Genomic DNA, 19360 nt, shown 5'->3' on the forward strand with positions numbered 1-19360 from the left:
TTTATTTATGAACAAAAAGTTATAGTTTATTAAAAGTGAGTCTTGATGACCCAGCCCTTAGCTTTCTTGAGACAACAGTCTGTGCTCCATTCTTGCCAGCTAAGAGCCACAGTGCTATCTGACAACAAACTACGTATTAAAGTGGAAATAGAAAATCAGAGTAAAGACAGAAACTAGCAGTTTGACTTTGGGGCGTAGTTCTAAATATATTTCTGTTCTGCATTTTGTCCTTAAGTTACAGTTCTGTAAGGAAAGGCAGTTTGGGGACCCCTGCCATTTGACATATTCTTGAAGATGCCACTGAAATTAAAGTCCCAGTAGATTTTACTACCACACTGTAGGGGCATGTCTGTCATTGTGTGCTACTTTCTGATCCATATAAAGAGAAAAATGTAAGTTCCTAGACAAAGGACACACTTATGTTCCTCAGAGATTTGTGAACTATTTTGTTTAGAATTTTTTATTCTAAATTTAGTGTTTAAAAATCATTGCTCGTACGTCTAGATTTTGTAATAAAACTTTGGGAAGTCTCCAAGTTTTTAGGCAGCAAATATGAAATTAAAGACAATAAAACCTCTATGAGGGATCCCCAGTCTGACCGTCAAGTACCATTCATCTTACTGATATGCCAGAGGGTGTTCGCCAGGAAGACCAATGTCTGATACCCACACTTCTCCTCTTCCGTGTCTTCTATGCCAGGGACTGTCAAATGTTTGCAACCACAACCGACAGCAAAAATATGTATGAGCCGGTACACACGTGCATGTGTGTAAAAGTTTTACAACACAGCTTTCACTCTTACTTTGTGTAATACTCGTACGTTCCATTTTCTATACAAGTGCTAGATAAAAACCCATTGAATTGATTTTGCAACTCATTAGTGGGTCATAATCCAAGGTCTGAAAAATATCCCTTTATACCTTGCTTGATGAGATTTTTATCCCCTTCCTCAAATAGTTACCATGCAGGCTTTGGGTTCTTCTGTCCGTTATTCACTGAACTTGAACCCAAGTTTCTGATACCATGTAGGAACCAGAGCTAAGTTGATTTGCAGTAATATATCACCTACATTTAGATTTTATTAATTCAGCTTCTATAACCGAGTTTCTGTACCTTTTGTTGATTTATTTTTTTAATTGTTCCCCTATTCATCCTGTTTTCAATAGTAGTAATAATAGTAATAGTAACAGCTACCAGTAATTGAGTACTTACTAGGCAAACACTGTGCTAAGTGCTTGTTGCATAAAGTAATTTACTTGAAAATACTCTTGCGTTGACAGTGTGGTATAACGGTTGTGCTGGTTAGTTTAGACTTCAGCGCCAGGGACAGCCAGTTGCTCTGATGGAAAATGCTCGCTGGAGTGTTCAGCAGTGATTTTCTCAGAAAGAAAATACTCCAGAGGAGCTGCGACAAATGCTTGTGTTATCTGTACCTCTACCCTCCGGGAGACTTTGCATATTAGCATAATGAATTCAGAAATAGTTTTTTATTGGTGAAATTACTGATTTGTTACTTTGCCTGACCAATGGAACAGATGGACTTGTTGCTATGTAGGCTACCCAAGAACTTTAGACACACGTCCCACTTGCTAAAAGAATCTGGCGAATCCATAGTCTGAATAGGAAATCTCAGGGCTGTGCTCGATGCTAGTTGCCTACCTGGTTTTGTGTCCACTCCTGTTAGGATCTGTGGTTGCCTGAGGCTGACTAAAGTTCACTGAATCTGCTCTGGAATGTAGCTGTGTGTGCTTTGAAAGCCCTCTCATGTAAAGTGTTAGTGAGAGCACTTGAAAGGTCAGAGCTGGGACTTGGAGTGTATAGGACCGGTTGCTTAAGCTTTTTTTGTGCTTGATTGCTATTATGTGTTAAAAATACCTGCATCGTGGCAGCTCACTTTCATTCAAACCTGTTGGCACGGTTGTAGGGGTGTAGCTAGCCTTGACTTAACTGAAAATTCTTTGGCCACACACACTGTCTGTCAGAAAGAATCTGGAACTTATGCCTGGTGTGGGTCACTTCCCAACAGTCCTTTACACGCGCCAGCTCTCACCACTCCCACATTCACCCTTGTTGACCTTAAACAAAAAGCCAGCCCGATGTTTCTCCAGCAAAATGGGTTTATTCGGGAACCACAAAGACTTGCAGCTGAAACATGGCAGCATGGCAGGCCACGTTCGAGTCCACTAAAACAAAGGCAAGGAAACGCCTTAGAAAGCGGAAGAGGAAGTTAGAGGTTCTATTACAGAGTGGTGCTTAGTAATGGATGTAGGCATGAGAACGCCCCCTTCTGACTTTCCTACTTTACTTTAAAGGAGGTTTCTGTTACTAATTTTTTACACCCCAGATAAGGCAAGTGAGATTCCCAAGGGTTAAACAAGTTGCCCAATTCCTAAGTGGCAGAGCCAGAAGTCAAGCCAGGTCTGACTCTCAGCCACCATGCTCAGCTATACTGTGGAACTTGGGCTCTAGTATCAATCTGTGGTCCCCTCGCTATGAAAAGTTGAGACCAGATGTGACGGGGGCCCTTCTAATTCTAACCTTCAGTATTTCTCTGATTTTGAAAGATTTAAGTATCTAGCTTTAGAATCTTGAGTCATTCAGAGAGACACCACAAGATCAGCATTTCTCAAAGGGTGGCCCTCAAAATTATAGCAAATTGCTTCCTAAAAAACATTTAGATTACTGGGCCTCATCTCAGGCCCGGCCCACTGGCTCAGAATTTTTAAGAATAAGACTCTGAAATCTGATTTTTGTGACACTCTCCAAAAAAGAGTATTATATACACATGGAAGTTTGACAGCCCCCGCATTACATCTATCCAGAATCACCTCCAGCTTCCAGAGGTGCTGGCTCACGAGCCCAGGTTCTCAGGGAAGCTCTTAACCCAGCAGAGTATTCAGTCAGGTTTTGTGTAAGTTCTTTTTGTTGATAGTGGGAATGAGTTTGCATCAACTTGGGTTGTTACTTTGTTGGGTTGTGGGTTTTTTTTTAAATTAAGCCTGGCCACGGTGTGCCCCACTTTTAGATACTTTTTAAATCTCATCATTAGCCAAAAGGACACACTTAGGGCTTAAGTATTCTCATAGCACACTACTAAGTACTATAAAAAGATACATAAACAATAACATTTTTAAAAGCACAATCTGTAGGCCTGGACTCTGATATCTAGGAATCACTCATTTCTTCATTCCATGGCTGCATGGTCTTGTCTGAGAAGGACAAAAATCTGCTCCTAGTTTTCTAATCTGTAGCTGTGGTTCCCATATTTTTGCTTTAATTTCAAATGCCCTCTTGAGTTCTTTTTGTGCCAGTCTGGTTAAACCACAGCATTTGCACGTGAAAGTATGCCAGGATTTATAAGGTATGACCTGATCAAAAGAAAACCATCCATTCACTGCCCATCATACCTATTACTCCAGAAGTGAGGCTTGCTTTCTCTAAGACCATGTCTTCCCGGCAAGCTGAGTATAAATTTAAGCATGTTGAAAATAATTTCAAAATGCCCACTATTTGAGAGTTATCCTTATATAAGTCCCTTTATGAAAGGAAACATATATGACTTTTCAAAATAAAAAAATCTCACAGTATAAATTCATACTGTGGAAAGATAAGAAAAGACACACATGAGGGAATCACTGTTTTCCAGAAGTCAGCGCTCTGAAAGAGACAGCAGACCAAACAGAATCGTAAGCACTTGTCAACAACCTGTACACAGATGGAGGCCCATGGAGCTTCGGGCAGCATTCGGGGGTAGGAAACCGCGGTATCTCAGCCATCACTGTTCTCAAAAGTTCTAGGAGTGTTTCACACCTCATCCTGGATGGTTTCAGTGAGAAACCCTTTCTCTGTTCAGTCCTTTAGACTACTCCATTTGAACCCCACCATTCTGTTTCACAGTGCTATTTCTAATGATAATAACAGCTGCCATTTTGGGAGTGCTAACTCTGTGCCAGGCACTATACTAGGTGCCTCACATGCACTGCCTCACTGAAACCTCCAAGCACCATTTGAGATCGTTACTGTACCCTCATTTTGAGCAGAGCTGGAAACTGAGCGTATTAAGGTCCGATCGCGATCATGTAGCTGGTAGGTGGCAAAGTCAGGATGTAAACCCAGGTCTCTGGTGTCAAAGTCCACGTCCTTTCCATCACGCCACCCCATCCTCTAGAAACACCTAAGAGTGGCGTGTGAACTGTCTACTGCTGGCTCAGTCTCAGGGATGGAGCAGAAGCAGGAGAGGCCAACGTTTACATGCGTCAGCTTCCCTGCAGCTGAGCTCAACTTGCAGGGATCACCCCACAGTTCATCGGCAAGAAGACATGAAAATCCCACGGAGTAAACAGTGACACCTCACACAATATACCGGATCTTCCTCCCTACGTGCTCCTTAAGGTCAGCGCTTAGTGATGGAAGCTTTTAATTCCACAGCTTCTTATTTATTTCAAAGTAAAAACCACCTTGTCATAGTCAGAAGTCTCTCTAAAGAGATTAATTTTGCACATTAATAATCAACTCATGTGCCCGGAGTTATACACCCCCCATGCTTCTGAAAGGAAACTTCCACAGGAAGTGAGCGCAGCACATTCCGTCATCCTGGAGCTTGTCCTTTCTGACGAGGCCTTGGCCACGTCCGGGAGAGTGGGCAGCGCTCACTTCCCAGGGCTTCCCGTTCATCTCCGCGCTCGCGGCCTGTTGCAGAGGGGTTGTTTTTAATGATGATTCTCATTAGAAAGTTTGCCTCCAGCAGTACTAAAGTGTGCACCACAGAACGGCAGTTGTGTGCTGTGTTTGAAGGGAAGAACCTCACCAGGAGATCTCATTCACCCGAGGTTTAGTCCTCTCAATTCCCGCTCACCAACAGAGACCGATGAAGGACAATTGTCGCTCCAGTGTTGCATCTCTGCAATTATTTATTTGCTCGTGTCTCTTCCCAGAAGTTCTCTTAATGGAACCAGACACTATACACCAGATTGTGTGTATTTCGTGACAGCCAGCTCCATGCTTCTTTACAGTAAAGAACAAACGAGCCTGCAGCTGCAAAATGAGGGTGACGCCACCACCTCCTTACCCGCGTCCACACCACTCCAGCCAGAAATTAGTGAGCTGCCCAGTTTTGAAAGCCATGGGGTACTCAGGAGGTTTTTAACAAGTTACCCTGGGATCAGGAAGAGATATAAAATTGGACGGAATTCAAAAGATTCCGGGACCCCAGGAAGCCAGTTCACTTGGAATGTCATCGATCCTGAAGCTGAGCACTCTGGTGACATTGGAGCAATGACACTTCCCAGAGCTGCCTTTGATGCAAGTCGGCTCTCTGTGCTAGTACTCTTCTCCACTGCTAGTACTACTCTAGTATTGGTACTCTAGTCCTGCTGGCGCAAACTTCTCTAAAACACTTTAAGTGCTTAATAATAATAATAAAAGCAAACCTCCTTGCAACTGACAACAAGTGCAGAAATATACAGGAAGCGCTGGTGCCAATGAAAAGATGCTTTCAAAACAGAATTTCCTTGATTCAATCATTTATTCAACAAGTACTTATTTAGCCAACTGTGGGCCTGGCCCTATTCTAGGACCTACAGGGACAGCAGGGAACAAAACACAAAAAGTTCTCACCGTTATAACGCTTTCTGTCTAGTGCTGTTAAACAGACAAACACTTAAATATATAGCACAGCAGATGGTGCTAAGTGTTATAAAGAAAAAGAAAAACAGAGAGTAAGGGCTGCCAAGGTGGATGTGAGAAGGTTTCAGGCTTAACGGGGACATTGGGTCCAAGATGTGAAGGAAATAAGGGAGCAAGCCATGTGACTATTTAGGGGAAGGAGATTCCAACCAGAGGGAACAACTTGGCAAGTTGGACAAGGCGGAAGGGCCACTGTTCAGGGAGCGGAATGAGGGAGGGAGTTACAGGATACTTAGTAAAAAAAAAAGCACTGGGAGAGGGGTTGAGTAATATTGTGTAAGGCCTTACTGGCCATTGTAAGGCCTGAACCTTTTGCTCAGAATGAGAGGGGAAGCCGTTGGAGGGTTTTGAGCGGACAAGTGACAAGATCCAGCTTCCACTTTGGAAGGATCCCTCTGGCTGCCGTGTTAAACGAAGACTGGGGTTCGAGGGGTGGACGGGTGCAGCCGGGAGAAGCAGGCAGGCCAGTTAAGAGGCTCTCATTCAGACAAGAACTTAGGGTGGTTTGGTCAAAGGTAAGAATGGTAGAAGTGGTGAGAAGCATCGAATTTTAGATATATTTTGAACACAGAACTAATGGATTTGCTGATGACTTGGATGTGTATGTAGGAAAAAGAATTCAAGACATTTTGAGGTGTTGCGCCTGCGAGGCTGGCAGGAAGGAGTTGTCCTCACTGGACTGGGGCAGGTTGCAGAGAAGCAGATTTGGGTGGTGGAAGAGGGATGTGGGGACACATCAAGAGGTCCGGGTTGAACATGTCAGGTTTGAGATGTGTTTCCAACATCCAGTGGAAAGTTGGCTTTCTGAGTCTGGAATTCTGGTCCAGGCTGGAGTTTTCAGCATACCCATGTCATCTGAAGCTGTCAGACCGGATGAGATCATTAAGGAGTGGGCAGGTCGAGGAGAAGAGAACTCTGAGGACTGAGCCCCAATGCTCTCCAGCCGTGTGAGAGGATATGAAGTCACTTGGATAATAAAGCGACAGGAAATTCTAAATCAGCCAGACACAGAGACATCCAAACCAGGAAGCCTATATTTTTCTGCTCTCTCACAAGGGTGAGGGGAACACTAAATCAGAAAGTAGGTGTGAGGACACTTTGAAAACATTAGCAGGAGAAGGCTCTGGCATTTATTTGGTGCCTACTGCATGCTAGACACTGTGTTGGGCACAGAAGTTGCCTTATTATCTCATGTCATCGTCACAACACCCCTGCCCGGTAGCTACTATTGATCCGATTGTCCAAACCAGAAAACAGCCTCACACAGGTCCAATAACTCAGCCCATTCCACACAGTGAGTAAACGCCTGAGCTGCCACACAGTGGCCAATCTGTCTGCCTCAAGAATCTTCCGGAGTCCTCTCACTTGCCCTTATTACCACACCTGGCTTCTCAGCCCAGCTCACATTCGAATCACCTAGAAGCTGCCCAGGAACCATGATACTGGGACCCCTCCCCACACACCTGTGAACCCAGGATCTCACAGAATAGACCCAGGCATCGTATTTTTTTTACATCCACCCAGGTGGTTTATTGTGCAGCTGGGTCTGAGAACCACTGCCTTAGACTAACCTTCTGTGTCTGTTTATGTTGTGTGTTCCAACAGTAAGGTTATACCTGCTTATTTGTTCATAAAATTCGCCATTTGTTTGTACTGATTTGTGAAATCCACAGTTCTCTGTGTTATGATTAGATATGTTATGTATTCAGAGGATAAGGAAAATTGAAGATATTGGAAAAACATTACTTCCAGAAATGGCTCCCACGATTTTCTGAATTTCTTGCTCTGCCTAAAGTCTTCTAAATGAGGCCCTAACTCCCTAATTTTTATATAATTGAGAAAAAATGAAGGGCAGGAGTAGGTTAGCAGGACATCATCTTGTCAAGTTAAACCGCAGAATCTTGAGTCAACCTTTTTAAGAGACAATGGATTTAAGGATAAATAACTGATTTCGAATCCTAAACTGCCTTGTTCTTCTGTGTGTCAGAAGACATCTCTTTTGAGGTTTATATTCATCATAAACATGGTACCATCAAGTAGAAAATTACTACTGGCCACGTTGCTAAAACAAAACAATGTATATTAAAAACAATTAGTGTTCATTTTGGTCACAGCTTACTTGCATTTACCACTTACGTAAGATTTCGAAGCCTTCTGGAAGTTCACTGTCCACTGTGAAGAGGATTATAAATGCAAAATTGTAGGGAAAACTGAGGTTGGGGTAGTGGCACTGTAGCAGAATCAAGGAAAGTACTTGTCACACCCATCAGCTTCTCCGCCTGAGACTTACAATGTTCAAGTACTTTCCTTCATTTCTGTAAAAACACATCAAAATATTTTGTAAAATTAAGCAAGCCTTTTCAGAGCCAATCAGATGGAGCCAGTTCTGTGTTGATGACCATGTTAAACATATTCTGATAACCTTGCATTATTTTTGTCATATGAAACTCTCATTTCTATTTTTGATGTTTTCCTATCCTGTGAGTATGAACAGAAGCCAGGTTTTCTCTTTACAAGACAAAGGACTTTTCATTCATAACCTCGAAAAGGGAAAAAGGAATCTCACTCTGCTTCCTGCCCACCTTGTCTCCGTAAATATGGTGACTCCTCCTGGAAGACTCAGCCAGCATTTGAATGAAAGCTCTGTGGCTCAGTTCTTTCATTCAGTCTTCAATTCCCTGTTTGCTAATTACTCCTACAATGCTTTCAGACAGGTGAGGGTGTACCTAATCTTCCGAAGCGGAAACCTTCAACTGGGGGAGTTAAATGTTTCATTGTCAGCATCTGGTGAGCTGGCTCAGGCCATTTATTAAACATCTTTTCCAATCAGCACATACCTGTTTCAAAACAGAAATAATACCAGCTGCTCATTTTGGTCTGTCTTGCATCTTTATTTACATAAAACTTTCAGCAAAGTGGTAGGATTACAGTCCAGGTAACTGAAGGCTAAAACACAACCTGTAATTGTCCTAATGCGCCCAAAATGGTCACCCACCAACTTTTATTCAAAGTGAGTGAAAGCCCAGCCACATATGCACCTTTGTTGGAAGGAGTCCCTCTCTTCCTTTCAGACCTTTCTTGTGTAAATATTGTTTTCCTTAGGTATTCAACCTCTATTATTCTATTCCTATTACCATGCACCTCTTTTCTCTAGGGTTCCTACTTTTTCTGACAAATTATCATTTGGGGCATTGTAGGCACACAGTGTGGGGAAGAGCACAGACCCCAGAACCAGCCTGTCTGTGGTCACATCCCAGCTACATCCCATCAGTACTTCTGCGTGGCCTTGAGAAATTGTTATTCATCGCCACCTCAGTTTCCTCATCTGAAAAATGGAGATAATATGGTAGCTTCACTCACACTGTAAATGTGAGGAGTGAATGAGTAGATATCTACACACTCTCAGATGGTGCTTGACACACAATAAGCCCTGTGTAATTATTTTTTGCAATCTGTATTCGGCCTTACTAACATACAAATGAAAACGAAAACATCCATGAACTCCAGATAAGGCTTCTGAAGTCCTGTGTGAGGTGGGGTTGGGGAACGACTAAACTTGGATGGTACTCTCTTTTTCCTAAAGCTCGATTACTGGAAAGATTGTTGTTGTTTTTTAGTAATGGCCTCAGACACCCAGTTTGAGCATTAAATTGATTAATTTTCCTGCTCTCCAGGCCTAACTGTCCGCTTTGGATAAAGGAATATTTTTGAATTCTGGTTGAATATGAAAGAATGCTAAATCTCTTAGGAAAGTTTTACACAAACATGTATTTCACATAACTAAATAGCTGCTGACTACACCAGAAAGGAAACTGAGCTTAAAAGCTTCCTACCTGTCGAGGGGAGGGGTGTCAGGGGCGCAGTACGAGCCTCTTCCAGGACAGCAGAGAGGACGTCCAGTGTGTGTGGCATGGTGGCTGCCGTCTCCTGTGGCTTCCAAAGCTGTCTCTCTCCTGTGACATCTACTGATATAACCGTATGTATTTTTCAGGCTTCAGAGGTTAGAAGTTAAAATTCCATCTGGGTGGACCCGTTCAACTGGTGCCAGCTTATGTGGTTTTTCTGCCAGAAGCCTAGCCAAAGGGGTTTGTTAGACATCCAGAGCTGCTGCTGTGACCTTTGCGTTCAGCAATTTGGAAATGTTGTAGGTCTGTGTGGGTTCCCTGAACCCATCAATGGGACCCTGAGAAAACTACTAGTGAGCTCTAATTGCATATATGTAGTTGTACCTCATTTTGGAAGACTCTGTATAAAAAGGACAAAAGTGTTCTCTTTTGTCTCATAAAGCAATAATAGCGGTTCTGTGGCGGTGGTGGAATCATACCAAAGATACTGTGGCAGGAGTGTTCAGTTAAAGATGGAATGGCAGGAAGAGCGCTGGGAAGCAAATAAAATGTAACTCATTGGCAAGGGTAAGACAGCACAATCTTCATGTTAAAATACCGTGGAGAGTTTGAGCAAAAGACCAGTCACTTAGCCGGGAGTGAATGAGAGCAAGTCACATGATCTGTCACATCCTGTCCCCTTTCCTAAGGAATCTGCAGGAAGTTGATGTGCCAGCCTTTGGAATGTTCCAGAATGGGTTTGGGGGAAATCCTAGAATAGCCAGGATTGAGAGCAGAATGCAGTTCTTGGGGCTCTGCAGACTAAACACCGGCTGCTCGGAAGGGCCACACCTTCGGACAGCACTTGACTAATGTAGCAGGACTCTCTGAGGGACAGCAAGCCACGCCATACGCGTCACCCTGGAAGTAAGTGGCCTTTCTTGTACCCACCCTAAGAGAGAGACAAAAATAGAATAACTCAAACGTTCATTGAATCCGTTTTCCTAACAACTTTTTTTCCTAGACAGCAGTGCTGTATTTTCTCATCACTGTGGGGAGAATGTGCTCTTTGCCTGGCCCTGCCTCGCCACTCCCTGCCTTCTCCCTGTTCAATGAGTAAGAGCATAAGCTCCATGAGGCTTGGGGGGAGGGGAGGGCGGAGAGTTTGCCCATGTATTCACTATACTTACAACAGTCTCTGGCACATAATGGATAAAGACTCACTACTTACCAGACATTGTGTATCATTTCACTTACTCATTTTTTCAACCTGCAAAGTAGGTACATTTTGTGAAAACTGAGGTTAAATAACTTGCCCAACAAAGGTCACACCAGAAGTAAGTGGTGGACACGGTATTCCAGTCCAGGGCTTCCTGACTCCTGTATCAGGCCTCTTCGCTGCTGCACTGTATTGTCTCGTGTAGGCTACCAGATATAATAGTTTTGATCACTGCATCAAACATCTATGTTACTGGAAATGAGCTTGCTTTGGGATACTCCTAACTGAAAGCCTTTTTTAACTAACTTCCAAAACTGTTGTACCTTATCATGGCAGCATTTCGTGCTCTAGAAATGGCATATAATTGCCCCTTTCTTTAGTAATTGAGATAAATCAGTGCCAGTGAGTTTGACTTTCTGTGACTGTCTCCGAAGAGAAAGACTCCCTCTCTCTCAATCCCTCTCTCTCTCTCTGTCTCTGTCTCCCTCTCCCTCCCTCCGTCCCTCTGTTCCCCTCCCACCCCTATATGTGTGTGGGGGTGGGAGGGGACAGAGAGATTGGCATTTAGAGATGCCCAAAAAGAGTGGCCGTGTTTCTCAAACACTGACTGCCTTCCTGGATTACATTCTGACTGGGGAGACCATTCATCCTTATGACTGTTAAAGGCAAACATGGGCTTTTCTGAATGATTTACTAAGGAGGAAGAGAGAGAATTCAAATAACAATGTGTATGACCTTTGAATAGTAAAATTATGGATGTTTCTAGCTAAGAACAAACTAAACAAAAGTGGGAAATCACCATGACAACTAAAGAGAGATACAACTGGATTCCAGATTTGCCAGTCAGCTCTCTCCAGAACTCAGTGAAAACTCTGAGAAAACATTTAAATGGAAAACAAGTCATGTGAATTCAGGCGAGTGAATCTTTGAAAGACAGGAAATGGTCCAGGTGACTTGGAGTTTTACTGTCTCTCAGCTAAGTGGGAAAGTAAGTGTAATATTAGGTTTCAAAAGACACAAAGGGTATTTTTCAATATAGTTCCTCTCCAACTCCACAATTACCATAGTCATTTCAAATTTTATGTTCCACGGTCAGTCCAGTTTCTTTCCTTCCTGTCATAGCAAATATATTTTTATCCTATAAAATACAGTGCTCTCCCAGAGGGGTATGTGAATGAGTCTCTTTACAGTCTAGTAAAGCAGCTACGGTTTGTTCTATATCCTGTCTTTTTCGATAGGAAACATTACTTTAGCACCTGTTCTTAAGTAATCAATCATTTACGAGTATGTATCGAGTACTGGGCTTCAACACTGCAGGAGGCTACAAGAAAAATATCATACTTTGCCTCCGTTCAGGGAAAAACCAAACCTCTAGAAAAGAAACTAATGGCCACAGAAGCAAATGCTAAATTAGGTGATGCAACTTCATTCTTCAAAAGAGGAAAGAGTTGGGGGGGGAGCACCTTCATGGTGGAGGAAAAGACAAAGCTGCTGAGCCCAACAAATGCATAGGATTTAGGAACACAGAGAGAAAGGACAAGACCCAGGCAAGGGCTCAGCTTTTGCAGAGACCAGAAAGGGCTAGGCCTGTGCCAGTCACGGCCGTCGGCCACTGCAAGTTTGGTTTAATGGAGTTAACACAGCTTGGTGATTACATGAGGTGGCTGTGGTCTAATTCTGCCTCCACCACCTCCCAGATGTATGATGGGAGGCAAGTCACTTACCTGCTCTAAACCTTAGTTTCCTCATCTTCAGATGGGAAAACCGCCACCTACTTCATAGGGCTGGTGAAGGATGTAATGCAGTGATGCTGGCAAAGGCCTGTGTGTGCCGAAAGCCCTTACAAAATGGTGGTAGAAGCAGTCATTCCTCACTGAAGTTAAGCAAGTAGAGGCTTTGATGAATGGGCACTAGAAAGTCATTGTAATTCTTGAGCAGAGTATTGGCTTTAATTAATGTGGGTTTTAGGAAGATTAATCTGACTGAGGTTGGTAGGATTGATGAAGGGAAGAGTCTGAAGACGGGGTTATGTCAGGCGCCTGTAAGTAATGTTGGCTTGATTTTATGAGGAAGTGAATTAGGAAGATGGTAGTGAAAATTGGGGGGGCGGGAGGACGGGGAAGGAGAATGGTAGGTGGACGAAGGAATCTACAGAATTTGGTGACTTGATGTAGAGCTAGAACGACAAGTGGGATTAATCAGACACGACCCCCAAAATCTGAGTTGTAGAAACTGGGTAAGCCAGTGACAGAGGGGTTACACATGCCCCCCGGCCCTCATCCCTTGGTTGAAGAACAGTTGAGGTAGTCAGGGCCCCAAGAAGGCAGGGACCTTGTCTGTGTTCTTCTCCTCATATCCTCAGCACCGAGCACAGTAACTCACATGTAGCAGAGACCCCAAAAGTACTTTATGAATGAATGAATGAATGAATGAATGAATGAATGAATGAACGAATGAATGGATGGATGGATGGATGGCTGGATGAATGAAGAGAGGATGAACGTTGCACCTAAAAGTAAAACAAACTCTGAAGAGTGATATAAAGTAAATAGTTTTTATACTGTGAACAATAAAGCAGCCTACAGACGGAGTTTTATAAAGACGTATGTTTAATCAAGGAAGAAAAATGTCTGTTTCTCAAGGAAAAATTTTGAAAATGTCTCATCCATTAGAAAGTAGTAACTGTTGAAAGTTGAACACTGATACAAAGGGAATATTCTAATTCAGAGAATATAAAATAAACATTTAAAATGGGGGTGGGGGGACCTGACTTTTTGCGTATTGTTTTATCCTTTCCATCCTGGGTATAGGATAAAAGAAAGCCCTTACTTGCTTGTTAGAAGAAGAAAGCGTGTACTTGAAGTTCCTGCTTGGCAGATGTCAGTTGAAAGCTCTGCTTATGGAATGTGCTGCAGTGTCAAACTCTGTTGGATAATTTTAGACGAATGTGTCATGTGTGACATGGAAATATGGCATGCTGTACATTAGTGATTTCCCAAGTGTTTGGATCAGGGAGTAATGCTCTGGGAAAGTGCTCTTTATCTATGAGTGTGCTCATAGAGCAATGGGGGAAATGCTTTTGGTGGAAATTACTTTAGTCAGAAAAAGAATCCATTTACAATATGCGCCTTCCAACATCTTTCAGACAATGCATTGTATTAAAGAGGCATTTTTGATTAATGTTTTATAAACATTTTTCAGCATGACAGCTTAAAGTCCCTGTAAAATTGTAACTGTGTGCCTAGTGTTCACTTCTATAAAGTTAAATGCCATCTCATAAAGTCTAGTTGGATCCTGTCAACCAGGGTGACACAGAATCAGTATCTGGGAGCATTAAAATTAATTTGCTGTGTTTATATTAGTGCAGTGATAGCAAGATGAAAAGAGTCCTATATTTAAATCTTACTTTAAAAACTCTTTCTAGTAAGTTTGTGGGGGTTTTTTTAATTATTGTGCTTTTTTTTTTCCTAGTTAACGAATGTAGTAAAAATGGAGTGGTAATCTGAGCAGTAACTTTTTGATGGGATCTGGAAAAATACAAATCCATTCCTTCAACATGCTCCTTTTGAGTACCTACTAAATGCTCAAAGATAAAGGAGAAATAGTCACTGACCCTAAGAAACTTACAGCTCAGCGAGGAAAACATGCAGGAATCAGGCAGTGAATGCTAGGCTGGAATGTGCCCCAGGTCAGGTGAGCACAGAGTAGAAAGATGTAAAGGCCAGCCTTGGGACTTGGAGAATGACTTCCCAGAGGAGGCAGCTTAGGAACTGAGGGCTAAGTGATCTCATAGCTCAAGAAGTGGGTGAGGGGCGTTCTAGGCAAAAGGAATTCATATGCAAAGGCCTACAGGTGAGAGACCAAGCCTGCGCTGGGGCCAGGTCACTGAAGGTCCTCGTCTCGCGTCATAAATTGTGTGATTTGACGTAGCCAGATTTGTATTCAATAACGTCCAATCTGGGCGCAGAGTGGGAAAATTGCTTGGACAGGGCAAGCCTGAAGGCAGAGAGACTGGTTTGGAGGTAATATAGGAAGTACAGTTGAGAGCTGACTGTGCCCTGAAGGGAGGTTACGGGGAGGGAGGTACGAGTGGTCACAGAGGTGCCCAGTACGTTAGTTAAATGCAGAGTTATGTCACATCCTACTTCCAGCATGGCTAACCCCTTCACAGAATACTTAATCGGGTCACATGAATGCTAGTGGAAGGAAGGAAGGAAGGAAGGAAGGAAGGAGGGAGGGAGGGAGGGAGGGAGGGAGGGAGGGAGGGAGGGAGGGAGGGAGGGAGGGAGGGAAGGAAGGAAGGAGGGAAGGAAGGATGGAAGGAAGGGTCAAGTGAATTGGGTGAAAGTGAAGAGGATGAAAGGGTGGGACCTTACGAGTACACAGGCTTCTGGAATGAGAGCTACAGCTGAGTTTCTCTGAGTTGACTTAAAGAACAGATTTTGCCAAATTCATGACCAGGTGTCAGGAATGACAGCATGGCACGCGCAGTGGCTCTCGCAGGTTCCCAGCCTCTCGGTGAGTTTCAGATTGCCGTCCTGATAGGGCTGGAGCTGTGGCAGACAGAGAGGTCAAACTCGCTGCTTCCAAAGGATCACCCAGTGCGATGGGCCACTGGGCCAGGGACGAGTTAACTCTCCCTCTGCTTCTCCCGGCTTCTCTTTCTACTGTCGCCTGTGAGAAAATGAAAGTGCACTGAGTGGAAGCTCTGTTACGGGACAGGGAGGGGAGGTGGCGAAGAAACTGAAGAAAGCAGGGAAAAAAGATTGCTATAAACAGGAAATTGAGAAGAAATTTTAATATTTGAAAAGGAAAATGGATAATTAAATGATCAAAGAGTAACGTAGGTTTTTAAGACTGAGGGCAAATCAAGTTTCCCAAAACAAATACCACGTGACTTGAAGTGCTGGAGTCCCCCTCTCCCACCAAGTGACTGACTTGTGGATCCACCAGATGAGAGTGACAAGCAAGGACATGTGAAAGGGCCATGGGCCCCAATCTCTGGGAAGCTAAGGGGTTTTTCTCTGATATATTATTTTCAATCATATTTTTACCATTAGTCACTTAAAGTGATAGGAAATTTGATTAATGATTAACAAGAAGGCACATACAGTGGTGAGGAGAAATCTTTATTTAATTCGAGAAATGTCTGCAGCAGCCACGAGTCATCACGGATCCCTTCTTTTTTCCAAGCAAGGTGCATAACTGGAACGCAAGGCAAAGTGGAAAAAGGGCCTGTGTCACCAGGGTCCGTTGGGAAGACAGAAATCAGTCTTTCAGTAGAGGGAGGACCAAACAGTGTTGAAACACTGAAAAGGCGGAAGGGGGCAGTGAGGAAACAAAGGAGTAATAACTGAGAAGTAGCGGGACCTGGAGGCACAGAAGGAAGAAGTGGGGCTTCTCAGAACCTAGAAGCTGGGAGGAGGCGATGGGGACTTCCGCGGAGGGTACAGTGAGCTGTCCCTGCGGCCTGGCGCCGGCTCTGGCCACTGCTTTGACGGTGCTGTTGCTGGCAGGAAGCCAAGCCCTCCTCCTGCTCCGGCCTTGTCGGTGCCCCTACCGGCAGGACCGTCCAGGGAGCCGGCCGACAAGGAGGGATGTCGGCCGTCCCAGCCCTTCATGGAGAAATGTACAGAAGGGTGTGCAAAGATGAGACAGGAGCTGAAGAACCAGCCCTAGACCAGAAGAGGCCTTCCTGCAGGTTGGTATTGGGGTCCAAAGAAGGCAGAAGGTCATCTGTACACTGGAAGCTTCTAGAGGGTAAAGACTTGGCCACAGCTTTCTAGCTCTGGTTTCCTGGCCACTGCTGGCGTGGCCCTAGCAGTTACTTAGCTCCTCACCCGTATGAAGTCACAGGAATGCCCAGGTTTGGGAAGCAGGGGACTTTGATGAGGTCTGCTGCCCCTGGAAGTGCTTCTGGGAGGGGTGCAAGGAGAAGGATTTCCAAAAGGACTTCTTTTGCATCAAAAACTCTTCTGCTTTGTGGAGCTGCAGTCCCGATGGCTTCTTGAGCTGACGACCTCAGAAGCCTTGAACCTTACCTGATGCAGAGAACTGGAAATCCAGGTGGCCTGCACTGCAGTTCCGACTCCACCGCTTGAGAAAGTCTCCGTTTCCTCATGTGTAAAACTGGTGCGAACAGTGATTTTCATCAACCTCCCCGGCTCACTGTGAGGCTTCGCTCAGTTAATATGGGAAAGCACTTGACAACACGTGACGTCTAATAGGCAATCACTGCACATAACCATCATTACGGTCACTGTTACCATCTTCACGTACCTAATTCATCACAGTCAAGTGACTCTCTGATGTCGCTTACATTAGGAGACCTTCTGTACCTGGCAAACGATTGGCTGTTTCCTTATGGTGGCAGCGGCCCTGTGACGGCCCAGCTGGCTTCCATTCAGCACCACTTCAGCTTGCTGAGGAATGACAGACACCCCAAGTCTTAGTTATGAAGGCCATCTCAGGTGATTTAGCCCAGCAGCCATGGTCCTCAGATTTTGGGTCAGAAACCTCTGCTCTGATTGTGTTTAGGGACAAATATCTCCATCTTTCTATCGTTTGCTCCCTTTCGCCCACTTTTATTCCACCTCATCCCCCAACTCGTTAGTATCGTCCCTTTGGACCAAATAACCTTTCCTGGAAATGGTGGGGAGTATGTGCAGGTCTTCTTCTTTTCTCATCGAGACAGCTTTCTAGGGCTGTAATGTCACGTACTGCTTTTCAACTATAAATGGGTTAGGCATATTATTATTTGTAAGAAAGCTCTTTTGGTTTTCATATTCATGAGAAGACGGAAACTGCAAAAATCTAAATGTGTGCTTTGGAAGCTCTGAGAGAGACATTGGGAAGAGTTAAGTGTTTCCTGTTTAGGGCAATGACATGTGAGGCAATGAAAAACAAAGCAGCCATGAAATACATTTTCGCATAAAGGTTTAAAAATTATTAGAAGGTAAAAACAATTGAAAAAGCAGAGCTTTCCTTACTGGTTATAATAAAAAGTTATTTGGGTGCCATCATTGTACATGTTTAGGAGCTAGGGTCCTTGTCAGAGGCTGTTCTCAAAGAAACAAGAAGAAAGCTAAGCTATTAAAGCTATTCAATTGAAAAAGCTGACACACATCCTCAATAATTCTGACAACTGGGCCATATTAAAACAACTGGTAATGATAGTTAAACTTCCAGTGTCTGAGTTCTGCATGGAAGCTTAATAGGTACACACTACAGGCAGCTGCTTACGAGATGTACACACCTTGCCTTTGGTGTAACAGAATGATAGGCCCATGGAGTAGAATTCATTTACCTGGGTTCCATTAAGATTCTCACTGTGGGGGTTAAACACCCGGAACTAATCTTAGAGTTCACCTGCTGTACACAGTGTCACGTAAAGCGCTTTCAGATCCTGGGCCAAATGAGAACATTTGGCTAAAGCAGCCTCCTACTCGGAGCTGAACATACCATACATTATCTGACCATATCATTTTGACTCTCAAACGTGAAGTTTGGGGCTTTGAAACGGTGCCAGGCAGGCCTCCCTAAAGACCAACAGACTGTTCTACTACTAAGCAAGAAAAGATGCATTTTGAATCTCTGCATCGCTGGTATTTCTCAGCCTTGTTGAAGCAACTCTATTCCACACTATCTTCTCTCCTCTCTTTGTTAAACAGGCTGCGAATTTGCAGCGAGAGTTATTGGTGCCCTGAATACTTACCACCTTTTCAGCTTTAATCAGTTCTAGGGAGAGCTTAGAGCTTTATGGAGTGAAAAGAAAATGAACTGACTTGGTGACTCATGTGAGACCTTCCCTTTTCAGTTCTGTGAATACACATGGGGGTAAATATGGTAATGACCTATTCCGAAGTTCCCGTTTGAATGGAGGATGTCTTTAATGTGATGACAGACGAATTTGCCTCTAGAATTTCTGTCTTCTTTGTTCGTCAGGAATTCCAATGCTGAAGATCGTGTTTGCAGGCCATGAGCACCTCTCTTTGATATCCGTCCCCTTGCTCATCTACCACCCAGTTCAGATCCTTCTGGGAAGTGTGTTGGTGCCAACAATAAAGTCCTGGATGGTGTCGAGGCAGAAGGTGAGATTCTAGAAAGCTCTTATTTGAATCCAAGTCAGATTGAAATGCTAGTCCAGCCTCTTAGCTGTTCATGAACCTTTGCTAGCATATTCTCGTGCTCAAAGTCCATATTTTCTGAATTAAATCCAATAATAACGATGCATTGACCCATTTCCATATGAACAGGAAAGTTGAGGGTTAAGTGTTTCCTATTGTTATAAAAGTACAATTATACTTAAAATGCGGTTTTTTAATATCTTTTTAATTGGCTCATATTGAAGGGCGTATTGCAATGGGATAAAGGTGCAGTAAACATACTTAAAACATGTACCTCTTCACATACCATCTTTGCCCCACTTGATTTTTCACGTGTCCTGATTTCACATGCCTTTCTAACTATGACAGCTGTATTTTTAATTACCTAGACATTTAATAATGGCTTTGTGCAGCAAAACTATGTGTTTGGGCATTAAAAAATAAAATTTCAGTAGCAAAGGAGCCACACAATGTCAGTTGCACCACACTTAGCTCAGAGTCTTGTTGCTTATTTGATATTTGTGGAT

General features: G+C 43.6%; 1 protein-coding gene across 2 annotated transcripts in view; it reads left to right on the forward strand.

The window, feature by feature from the left end:
- Positions 1–19360, forward strand: part of SLC10A7 (solute carrier family 10 member 7) — a 215197-nt gene that overhangs the window by 191795 nt on the left and 4042 nt on the right. For both annotated transcript variants that reach the window (XM_074338462.2, XM_019730736.3), the window contains one exon: positions 18673–18818. In XM_074338462.2, the coding sequence (XP_074194563.1) occupies positions 18673–18818 (146 nt within the window). The remainder of the gene's footprint in view (positions 1–18672; positions 18819–19360) is intronic.

This window comes from Rhinolophus sinicus, chromosome 15, assembly GCF_057876585.1.
Source record: "Rhinolophus sinicus isolate RSI-liver-muscle chromosome 15, RSI-T2T, whole genome shotgun sequence".
NCBI lineage: Eukaryota > Metazoa > Chordata > Mammalia > Chiroptera > Rhinolophidae > Rhinolophus > Rhinolophus sinicus.